The sequence below is a fragment of the Nycticebus coucang genome, chromosome 5 (genome assembly GCF_027406575.1).
Source record: "Nycticebus coucang isolate mNycCou1 chromosome 5, mNycCou1.pri, whole genome shotgun sequence".
Lineage (NCBI taxonomy): Eukaryota > Metazoa > Chordata > Mammalia > Primates > Lorisidae > Nycticebus > Nycticebus coucang.
This window is the reverse complement of record NC_069784.1, coordinates 2,254,417-2,266,536: the sequence shown is the minus strand read 5'-3', so window position 1 is coordinate 2,266,536 and position 12,120 is coordinate 2,254,417. Positions and strand designations below refer to the sequence as shown.

Sequence of the window (12,120 nt, the reverse complement as noted above, 5' to 3'; positions counted from 1 at the left end):
AATTAGGAACATTTAAGCCTGGAACATTTAAGTATGCTTATCAATAGAACACTCAGTCACACTAACAAATAAAATACTACTGATTTTATCACAGACTTCAGGATTTTGAAAGGATGGGATTTGAATTTTACTCTGTTACAAAGCAGCTGTGTGACCTCAAATAAGTTCTTCAACCTCTGTGAGCTTCAGTTTTCTTAGCTGTAAAATAGATACATAACATTTACCATGCTAGGTTGTTTTGAAGATAATGTATGTAAAACTCCTTGCACATGGTAGATAATATTTTTTTAGAAAGAATTTTTGGGGTCTTGAGCCCCAGAAACTATTATACAACCCATTGCAAAAGCTGGGGTAAAGTCTACCTAAGCCACTTCTTAAATGTTAAGCAGATATTTCTACTATGTCAATTATCTTCCTATAGAAAACATATGGCATATCTTTTTAGCCAGAAACTTTTGCCTGACATGATTTTTCAATACAGAGGTTTAAAATGGGCCAATCCTGAAGAAGCCGAGTGGTATGTTCTTACCAGAAGAAAGGTGTTCTTTGGAGATGGAAGCAATGAGAAGGCCAGAATTCTGACTATCGTGTTGAAATGATTTCGGTGTGACCTGGGAAACTTAAAAAGAACAGAGTGTCAGTTTTTTAAATTTTGAACCCAGATTGCCCAATTTTCTAACATATTTTCTTCCCTTGTTCAGAGATAATTTTAGAATTAAAATAAACTAGTAATGTCAACAGGCTTGCAGGACAGGATGAAAGCAGCGGCCCCGGAGAGAGTCTTCACTGTATTTAACTGGGTAAATCTCAACAGAGGAAACCCTGCAAGGTCAACTGAGAACCACCTGGGGTTTGCAAAACTTCAAGGTGTGTCCACCGACTTCATGAGGATTCTAGGCAGCTTTGTTTCACTGAGCCAGGAAAATGCAGCATAACCGGCCTCTACTTGATGCCTTCCCCTAGATGATACAGTAAGGCTTGAGTTTCCCTAAGAGCCTCCGAGATGTGTCACTTTGCCTTTGCTCAGTCTCTGGGATGTTGACTAGCAGGCACTTTGTAACCCAGGGGTGAATGTCATGAATGATTTATCTTTGCTGCTTTCATGCTGGCAAAACTCCAGGCTGCCATGAGTGAGAGCTTCTGCCTGGGGAGGGAGCAGCCTTGCACTGACTTGCTTCTGGTCTGAACCCAAAAGAGTCTGGGGAGGCCTCGCCCCACCTCTCTCTCTTATAATTAAAAGCTGCCACAGGTAACATTGAAGCTGTTCTCCCAGTGTCAGGAGACATTCCTGAAGATGTCTCTGAGCTCTGCTTCCCTGAGAGAACCACAGCCCCGTCCACGCGGTCATTTCATTCCCATGCTCACTTTCTTTTGTCTTTTAATTGCTTTGGGGGCCAGGGAGAAATCACAACCCAAAGTGTCCTTAACCGTCACTGAGATATCACAGGCTTGTATAATGAACAATGTGGCCCAAGTCACTCTCTTTGAGAAACAGATCAGACATTTCCAGAGAAAAGGTTCCTATGGGTCTTTGGAAAATTGTTTAAAAGGCTGAGCAGCACAGGCACTGGTTAGATTGAAGGGTAGTTTTCTAAGAACAATGGGTAGGGGATTTTAGAAGATGAAAAACATCAGAAAAGGCTCGGCGCCCATGGCTCGGTGGTTAGGGCGCGGGCCACACACACACCAAGGCTGGTGGGCTCAAACCCCACCTGGGCCTGCTAAACAACAATGACAACTGCAACAAAAAATAGCCGGGCGTTGTGGTGGGCACCAGCTACTTGGGAGGCTGAGGCAAGAGTCACCTAAGCCCAAGAGTTTGAGGTAGTTGTGAGCTGTGATGCTGAGGGTGACATAGTGAGACTCTATCTCAAAAAAAAAAAAAAAAAGAAAAGAAAAAGAAAAAGAAAAACATCAGAAAAGCCAAAAGTTCTTTCCTATGTTTTTATTCTGCCTCTCTATAGCAGAGGGGATTGGGACAAATCGTGAATTCTTCTGGGCTTCTTAGAGCTTCATTGACTTTCTTTTGTTCCTGGGTATGTGGAGCTGTCAAACTCTGTGCCCCATAATGGCCAAAGCCATTCACTCATCTGTTGGTAAATTATTATTTTATAGGTCAATGTTTATTCTCAGGGAGCTCACGCAGGACACTGCGTCTACATTATTTTTAAATTTTAAGAATAAAAATATTATATTAAAATACAATATAACTTTCAATTTGGAAAAATCATGGGTTTATAGAATGTGTTGCTGTGTTATTTTTGTTTTACTTTTATTATTATTTTTATTTTAAAATTAGCACTTTCAACTTAAAAGTTGATGTAATGTAATTCTGTTGTAGAAATGACAGGTAATTATTTGGCAATGAAACTTCATTCAGTTATTAATTTACATAATATAAAAGTAATTTTCACATCTGACGAGGGCTTTATTAGCCTAAGAAGGAATAAATGCAATCTTCCTTTAGAGCAGCGGTTCTCAACTTGTGGGTCACGACCCCTTTTTGCCATTTGTAACAACGTGGCAATTAGGAAGGTTGAGAACCACTGTTTTAGAGTCTATTTGTTATCATAGTTTCAAATCAAGCAGTTGCATTAATTTAAAGTCACTTGAAAGAGGCCCTTAATTATCACTGGATAATTTCACGAAGGATCATAGATCAGAATAAGACAATTTATAAACAAAACTGTCAGAGAAGGAATCTAAACGATGACAAAATTTTTAAGTACAGGGCTGAAATGAGGTTATAGAGATCATATCCTTCATATCCACCAAGAGGCTAGGGCACTTCTTCAAAATCATTCCTAACATTTTCCATTATAAAAGCAATAATTATAATAGAGAAAAATATTTAAGAGGAAAAAGAAAAAAAAAAGAATCTATCTCTAATTCTACCCCTTCAATGCACCTGCTATTAGAAGTTTATGGCATTGGCAAGTGCTCTGTCATGAAAGCATTCATAAACACAGACCCAGAGCCCCGTGACTGAAAAATGCCATTTATCTCAGCTCCCATTATCAACCTATTGCCTAACATGACATAAAACTTCATAATGTTTTCATTATTTATTTCATGTCTGTGGTGTTATGTCTGTACATCCTGTAATCTGTGAGCCCCACCCCTCTGTGATGTCCCAGCTTTTCAGGCCAAACCAAAGTATAATTTCCTTGTATTGGCTTATGATTTTCCCTGCCTCCCTAAAGTGTGTAAAATCAAATGGAACCCGATCACTGTGGGACCACGTACTCAGGCTTCTGGGATTTGTAGATCCTTTGGCCAGCAGTCACACATATTTGCCTCAGAATAAAACTCTTTAAATAATTTCTTAGAGTTTTTGTTTTTTTCTGTTAGCACTAAAGAAAAAAGAGCCAGGTCAGGCCACAAGCAAATGGGATAAGCCTGGCTGAGCTGGTTTCATCCCAAACTCCCAGACCTTGTGGGTAGGGCGACACACAGTTTCAGGACACCACTTAGAATCCACTGTGGGTGTGGCAGCTGTACCCAGGGTATAGTGACAGCAGCACCAGTGGGCTGTCTGCGCATAGGGCGGGAGGAGGCCCGGTCACGGTGCCTGTAGCAGAGTCCTCAACAGATGCTCCCAAGGCTGTGGTTCTGCTTGTGGTTCTGCCTGTGGTTCTGGCTGTGGTTCTGCCTGTGGTTCCGCCTGTGGTTCCGCCTGTGGTTCCGCCTGTGGTTCTGGCTGTGGTTCTGCCTGTGCTTCTGCCTGTGGTTCCAGCTGTGGTTCTGCCTGTGCTTCGGCCTGTGGTTCCGCCTGTGGTTCTGCCTGTGGTTCTGCCTGTGCTTCTGCCTGTGGTTCCGCCTGTGGTTCCAGCTGTGGTTCTGCCTGTGCTTCGGCCTGTGGTTCCGCCTGTGGTTCTGCCTGTGCTTCTGCCTGTGGTTCCGCCTGTGGTTCCGCCTGTGGTTCCGGCTGTGGTTCCGGCTGTGGTTCTGCCTGTGCTTCTGCCTGTGGTTCCGCCTGTGGTTCCGCCTGTGGTTCCGCCTGTGGTTCTGCCTGTGCTTCTGCCTGTGTTTCTGCCTGTGGTTCTGGCTGTGGTTCTGCCTGTGCTTCTGCCTGTGGTTCCGCCTGTGGTTCTGCCTGTGGTTCTGGCTGTGGTTCTGCCTGTGTTTCTGCCTGTTGTTCCAGCTGTGGTTCTGCCTGTGCTTCTGCCTGTGGTTCCACCTGTGGTTCTGCCTGTGCTTCTGCCTGTGGTTCCAGCTGTGGTTCTGCCTGTGCTTCTGCCTGTGGTTCCGCCTGTGGTTCCGCCTGTGGTTCTGCCTGTGGTTCCGCCTGTGGTTCCACCTGTGGTTCCGCCTGTGCTTCCGCCTGTGGTTCCGCCTGTGGTTCCGCCTGTGGTTCCGCCTGTGGTTCCGGCTGTGGTTCTGCCTGTGCTTCTGCCTGTGTTTCTGCCTGTGGTTCTGGCTGTGGTTCTGCCTGTGCTTCTGCCTGTGGTTCTGCCTGTGGTTCTGCCTGTGGTTCTGGCTGTGGTTCTGCCTGTGTTTCTGCCTGTTGTTCCAGCTGTGGTTCTGCCTGTGCTTCTGCCTGTGGTTCCACCTGTGGTTCTGCCTGTGGTTCTGGCTGTGGTTCTGCCTGTGGTTCCACCTGTGGTTCCGCCTGTGGTACCGGCTGTGGTTCTGCCTGTGTTTCTGCCTGTGGTTCTGGCTGTGGTTCTGCCTGTGCTTCTGCCTGTGGTTCTGCCTGTGGTTCTGGCTGTGGTTCTGGCTGTGGTTCTGCCTGTGGTTCCACCTGTGGTTCTGCCTGTGCTTCTGCCTGTGGTTCCGCCTGTGCTTCTGCCTGTGTTTCTGCCTGTGGTTCTGGCTGTGGTTCTGCCTGTGCTTCTGCCTGTGTTTCTGCCTGTGGTTCTGGCTGTGGTTCTGCCTGTGCTTCTGCCTGTGGTTCCGCCTGTGGTTCCGCCTGTGGTTCTGGCTGTGGTTCTGCCTGTGCTTCTGCCTGTGGTTCCAGCTGTGGTTCTGCCTGTGCTTCGGCCTGTGGTTCCGCCTGTGGTTCTGCCTGTGGTTCTGCCTGTGCTTCTGCCTGTGGTTCCGCCTGTGCTTCTGCCTGTGTTTCTGCCTGTGGTTCTGGCTGTGGTTCTGCCTGTGCTTCTGCCTGTGGTTCTGGCTGTGGTTCTGCCTGTGCTTCTGCCTGTGGTTCCGCCTGTGGTTGCGCCTGTGGTTCTGGCTGTGGTTCTGCCTGTGCTTCTGCCTGTGGTTCCACCTGTGGTTCTGCCTGTGCTTCTGCCTTTGGTTCTGGCTGTGGTTCTGCCTGTGCTTCTGCCTGTGGTTCCGCCTGTGGTTGCGCCTGTGGTTCTGGCTGTGGTTCTGCCTGTGCTTCTGCCTGTGGTTCCGCCTGTGGTTCTGGCTGTGGTTCTGCCTGTGCTTCTGCCTGTGGTTCCACCTGTGGTTCTGCCTGTGCTTCTGCCTGTGTTTCTGCCTGTGGTTCTGGCTGTGGTTCTGCCTGTGCTTCTGCCTGTGGTTCCACCTGTGGTTCTGCCTGTGCTTCTGCCTTTGGTTCTGGCTGTGGTTCTGGCTGTGGTTCCACCTGTGGTTCTGCCTGTGCTTCTGCCTGTGGTTCTGCCTGTGCTTCTGCCTGTGGTTCCGCCTGTGGTTCTGCCTGTGGTTCTGGCTGTGGTTCTGCCTGTGCTTCTGCCTGTGGTTCCACCTGTGGTTCTGCCTGTGCTTCTGCCTGTGGTTCTGGCTGTGGTTCTGCCTGTGGTTCCACCTGTGGTTCTGCCTGTGCTTCTGCCTGTGGTTCCGCCTGTGGTTCCGCCTGTGGTTCTGCCTGTGGTTCCGCCTGTGGTTCCGCCTGTGCTTCTGCCTGTGCTTCTGCCTGTGTCTCTGCCTGTGGTTCTGGCTGTGGTTCTGCCTGTGCTTCTGCCTGTGTTTCTGCCTGTGGTTCTGGCTGTGGTTCTGCCTGTGCTTCTGCCTGTGGTTCCGCCTGTGGTTGCGCCTGTGGTTCTGGCTGTGGTTCTGCCTGTGTTTCTGCCTGTTGTTCCAGCTGTGGTTCTGCCTGTGCTTCTGCCTGTGGTTCCACCTGTGGTTCTGCCTGTGCTTCTGCCTGTGGTTCCGCCTGTGGTTCTGCCTGTGCTTCTGCCTGTGGTTCCGCCTGTGGTTCTGCCTGTGGTTCCGGCTGTGGTTCTGCCTGTGCCTCTGGCTGTGGTTCCGCCTGTGTTTCTGCCTGTGGTTCTGGCTGTGGTTCTGCCTGTGCTTCTGCCTGTGGTTCCGCCTGTGGTTCTGCCTGTGATTCTGCCTGTGGTTCCAGCTGTGGTTCTGCCTGTGGTTCCGCCTGTGGTTCTGCCTGTGGTTCCAGCTGTGGTTCTGGCTGTGGTTCCGCCTGTGCTTCTGCCTGTGGTTCCAGCTGTGGTTCTGCCTTGCTTCTGCCTGTGCTTCTGCCTGTGGTTCCGCCTGTGGTTCTGCCTGTGGTTCTGGCTGTGGTTCCGCCTGTGGTTCTGCCTGTGGTTCCAGCTGTGGTTCTGCCTGTGGTTCCAGCTGTGGTTCTGCCTGTGGTTCCGCCTGTGGTTCTGCCTGTGGTTCCAGCTGTGGTTCTGCCTGTGGTTCCAGCTGTGGTTCTGCCTGTGGTTCCAGCTGTGGTTCTGCCTTGCTTCTGCCTGTGCTTCTGCCTGTGGTTCCGGCTGTGGTTCCGCATGTGCTTCTGCCTGTGGTTCCGCCTGTGGTTCTGCCTGTGGTTCCAGCTGTGGTTCTGCCTGTGGTTCTGCCTGTGGTTCCGCCTGTGGTTCTGCCTGTGGTTCCAGCTGTGGTTCTGGCTGTGGTTCCGCCTGTGCTTCTGCCTGTGGTTCCAGCTGTGGTTCTGCCTTGCTTCTGCCTGTGCTTCTGCCTGTGGTTCCGCCTGTGGTTCTGCCTGTGGTTCTGCCTGTGGTTCAGCCTGTGGTTCCAGCTGTGGTTCCGCCTGTGGTTCTGGCGTTGGTTCTGCCTGTGGTTCTGCCTGTGGTTCCGCCTGTGGTTCCAGCTGTGGTTCTGGCTGTGGTTCCGCCTGTAGTTTTGCCTGTGGTTCCGCCTGTGGTTCCGGTGTTGGTTCTGGCTCTTGCTCTCACTGCCCCTGGCCATTTCACCAGCCTTTCCACTGATCGTCAGCTGTCTCTCCAGTAATTCCCTTTCTGTTTGCAATAACCAGGTCTGATGATTTTGCTCATACCCACCCATCCTGACTAGGAAAAATTGCTATTGGTGGTGGTGGATGGGGAGGTGGGAGATGTGGGTAGGACAAATAATGGCTTCCAGGAGATGTCCTAATCCCTATGAACAGATTACTGTGAAATTGTGAAATATATTTTGGTCTTCATCCTGGCAAATAACTCCTAAGATCCTTGGAATCTCCTGAGTGACAAGCGTCTTCTGGTACGCTAATGAGTTGGCTGGTGGCTGGCAACCCCTAGAAGGCTTCAGGGGGCTGTTCCCAGGAAAGGCCAGGCTGGATTCCGGGGGTGGAACTTTGCAGCCTGCCCCCTGCCCACAGCCTTCAGAAGAGGGGCTGAAGGTTAAGGTGACCACCAGTGGTCAATGATGTAAACAATCGTGGCCACGTGATGACATCTCCATAAGAACCCAAAAGATGGGCTAAGAGAGTTGCCAGGTAGCTGGGGGAGGCTCTCAGAGGCGGCGTGCATGGGCAGGAGTGGGCTCCGTGCCCCCCACACACCTCGGGCTGTGCATCTGTCCACCTGGTCCTTGGCAGCATCCTGCACAATGAAGAGGTCAGTCTGTTTCCCAAGTTTTGTGAGCTGTTCTAGCATGTTAACTGAACTCTCGAAAAGGTAGTGGAAGCCCCACTATATAGCTGATTGGACAGCAGTAGAGAGGACATCTCTTCCTCGAGGTTGGCATCCAAGGCAAGGAGCAGTCTTATGGGGCTGAGCCCGCCACGTGTGGGATCTGACCCTAGTCCAGATAGGCCAGTGGTTCTCAACCTTACTAATGCCATGACCCTTTAATGCAGTTCCTCATGTTGTGGTGACCCCCAACCATAAAATTATTTTTGTTGCTACTTCATGACTATAATTTAGCTACTGTTATGAATCATAATATAAATATCTGATATGCAAGAGAACCCCAAAGGGGTGATTACCCACACGTTGAGAACCGCTGAGTAGGCAGCATCAGAACTGAACGCAATTAGAGGATGCCCAGCCAGCAGTGTCCACTGAGGAATCCACCAGAGACAAGTGGAATTAGAGGACACCTGGCCAGCAGCATCTACTGAGGAATCCACCAGAGACAAGTGGAATTAGAGGACACCTGGCCAGCAGCATCTACTGAGGAATCCACCAGAGACAAGTGGAATTAGAGGACACCCGGCTGGCAGTGTCCACTGAGGAATCCACCAGAGAACCTGTTGTTGGTGGAGAGAAATCCCCACACACGTTTCAGTGACCAGAGGTCACAGAAAGGATCCATGTTGTTTAAATACTGTCTACGTACATATAGTGGCCAAAATACTGTACAGTAAGAGAAACTGCTTTTTTTTCTCTACTCAGTTACCTTACATGGTGAAAAAAGGGACTTGAGCTGAGCGATTATGCTGGATTTAACTGGGGGATCCTGTTAAAGAGTCTTTGTAAGAAAGAGGCAGGAGGATGAGAGCCCTAGAGGCCAGAGTCACCGCCCTTCTGGCTGAGCCGAGAAGCGCAGGCAACCTCCAGGATCTGGGAAGGCAGGGAGGACACCGTGAGAACCCCAGTGACGCTGACTTTGGGTTTCTGTTGTTTGAAGCTACCTCGTGTGTGATAATTTGTTACAGCAGCAAGAGGAAACAAACGCAGGAGATCATGACTTTCATGTGGAAAGGGGTGGTCTTTATTATTCCGTATTAGTAGACTGGGAACCTCAGCAAGATCGTGGCTCTCTTTTGAGCTGCTTGTTACTCCACAGGAATCTGGTGGTGCATTAGGACAGGACAGGAAGGAGATTAAATAAATCCAAAAGAAGAGTCTAAAACGATTAGTATTTCATTACTAACACAGGTTAGTAACCAAGGATTACAAATTTATAATCCATCTCTATGCAGATGAATTGCATATTCCTAACCACAAATAATGGAACATTTGGAAAATACATGCTGCGTGTCCTCGACCAATTTGAATTATATTTAATATCACCTATACCTAGTTCCATCAGCATAATATTTGTTTTTTTCTCTTTTAGTCATTAAAAGTCCTGAAAAATTTATGACAGTCTTCGAGGAATCATTGGTAACGTTTTGTGAGAACAAAGTAAAACATGGTTTAATATCTTGCTCATACTTGCCTTCCTCTGGAAAATTGTCAAAAAAAGACTAGGATTTCTCTGGGAAACTTTTCTCCAGCAAGCAGCAATTCAAGCAAGTTAACTAGTCACCGTGAATCGTCACTGCCCTTCCCTCCAACTTGTCACTAAAGGGTGACAGAACCTGCGGCTTTTCCTCATTACCAGGGGTCTGGAGAACACTGCGGCCTAGTGGTGGTGTTTTTTATATCAGTAGTAGCAAATTTAGAGAATTGACTTACGCACTTTCCTTGTTGGTTTTCTACAAGGACAAATTATCTTTTCCCCTTTGGGGCTTTTTCGGCGGGGGCCATCCAGACTGGTGGGCAAGAAGCTCCAGTCTGAGCAGCTCTCAGTGGCTCTCAGAATCTCAGCTGAAACCTCCCATCAGAGGCAGGGCAGGGTCTAGACCAGTAGTTCTCAACCTTCCTAATGCCACAATGTATTTTCATTGTTCAAACGGGGTCGTGACCCACAGGTTGAGAACCTCTGGTCCAAATAGAAGAGCGTCATGTGTGATGTGACAGCTGACCCCACGTTGCCCTTTGTCACACATCTTCCCCATACAGGGCATGTCTGACCACTGGCGCTGTGGTCCTCATCCTCCCTGAAGAGCCATCAGGGGACTGGGCTCAGAATCTGCATTTTGAGTGAGTGCCGGGCCGGGTCCTATGGGAGCCACTGGCCAAGTCCCCGTTCCCACCTGCACTTTGCACCCTCCTGACATGTCCTATCTCAAGGCTCCCAGAGTCCCACAGTCCCATTCTCCACACCTTACCCAAACTGGCCTGCACATGCTGTGTCCCCACCAAAGTAGAAATGGTGCATCTATGGCTTGTTTAATATCTTGCTCATAAAATGCAAACAATGTGTTTGCAATTTTCATAACAAACCCCACATTAGAAATGGAACTCTGTTGACATGATTTCATTAGCAGCAAATGTGTAGGGGAGGATTTGTTTAGGGTGGGGCTTCTAAGCCTCTCAGGAAGGAGACTCGCAGAGCTGTGATAACGCGGGTGCTGGAATCCCACAGCCCGAGTCAGCCCAAGTCCTACCCTTTACCAGCCTTGCAATGCTGAGCAAGACAGTCGGGCCTCATAGCCACCCTTCTGCACAACAGAATAACAACTACACTCCTTTTCTAGAGCGCAGTGATAAATTGAGGACAATTCGCATGTAAAAAGCTCATCACAGGGCCCGACATCTAGTAAGTATCAACAACTGTTAGCTGTTACTATTTATTCTCCTGAAATCACCCTGGCATTTAGTCACTTAACTGGCCTCTTGTTATTATACCAGGACAGAATAAAATGGGTCTCAAACTTGGAGAAACTTGCCCTGTGTGTTGGCTAAAGCCTAATACTCTGGGGAATTGGTTTTCTTTTTCTTTTTTATCATAAGGCCTTGTACGGAGGTTAGAATGGCTCCATCTTGGCTGCTGATCTGCTGATTAACCCCGGTTTCGGGAAAGGCTCTAGATTTCTACTTCACCCACTACAGTAAGTCTGGCCTGCGCAAAGCTCAAAGTGACCTTGAGCCAATATCCTGGCCTGGGACAGTCACTCAGCACTCCCGCCCTGCCCTGAGGGGTCCAGCTCAACTGTCCTCACAGTCCTTCCCTGGACCCACCCTGGTCTGAGAGGTCGTGGTGCAGTCCACCGTCCCATCTCACAGCAGCCCAGAACGTGGCCTCTATCTTTAAGTCCCTATTAAATGTTTCTTCTGAGAAACTGGCTATGTCAGCCTCCTTCCTCAGACTCTAGGGATAAGTTTGCACAGACTCACACACCCAGGAGCACTTTGCTTTTCTGTTATCATCTATATACTCTAAGGGAGGAAAAGAGAGTAAGTCTGAGTCTTAATCCTCACTACAAATGAGCTCATTTTTGAGACAGTGACTCACTGTGCTGTCCCAGGCTCCAGTGCCATGGTGCCATCACAGCTCACAGCAACCTCAAACTCCTGGGATCAGATGATCCTCCTGCCTCAGCCTCCCAAGTAGCTGGGACTACAGGTGGGCACCATCACACCTGGCTGATTTTTCCATTTTTAATAGAGATGGGGTCTCACTCTTCCTTACCTGGGCTGTGTTGCTTCATAAATAAACTTAGTTATTGGGAAAGTATGGCTGCCTCTAACCCCTCATTATCAACCAAGGTAATGAGTGAAAGCATTGCAGAAGCTACTATCATTTTACTTTTCTGGTTGTGAGGCAAGTCACACCTCCACTGAGAAGTTTGATTATGTAATTAGCACACTTCATTTTTACGGTCTGCCTTCTCTAGAATGAAAGTTCTCAAAGGCAGGGACCTTTTGGCTTCTTATACAATCCTTGAAAAAGAAAGAAAAACAAGGCGGGGACCTTTGTCTCCTTTGCTCACTGAGGTTCTGCAAGCACTGAGTCGGTGCTGGACACACAGGGGACTCTGAGTAAGGACACAGTGAATGATGGCCTTCTCAGAGATGACTTATAAAAAGCAGCCGGCATTAAGGACTTGCTAAAAAGCAGTTTGGCAACATGTATCAGCATCTGAAAATGTGTGATCACTGTTCTTCTTCAGACCTTAAGAAATAAGGAGCATTATATACAAAGCTACGCAAAGAACTTTATGAATAATAAATTAAGGGGGAATAACCTAGATGTTGCTTAAATAGGGAAATGTTCAATAAATTATGGTTTATCCTTAAACTGGAATGCCATGCAGCTGTTAAATAAGTTTTTAAAAGCTCCACTTAGTTTAATCAGGATATAAAAGAGTATCATCTTTAAAAAAATTGCATAGAGGTGGCACCCGTAGTTCAGTAGGCAGGACACTGCCACATACACTGAGGTTGGCGGGTTCGAACCCAGCCTGGGCCAGCTAAA

General features: G+C 48.4%; 1 protein-coding gene across 1 annotated transcript in view; it reads right to left on the bottom strand.

The window, feature by feature from the left end:
* IL23R (interleukin 23 receptor) overlaps positions 1–12,120 on the bottom strand; it is a 59,559-nt gene that overhangs the window by 11,611 nt on the left and 35,828 nt on the right. Inside the window, exon 8 of the mRNA XM_053592604.1 lies at positions 530–619. Coding sequence (XP_053448579.1) covers positions 530–619 — 90 coding nt within the window. The remainder of the gene's footprint in view (positions 1–529; positions 620–12,120) is intronic.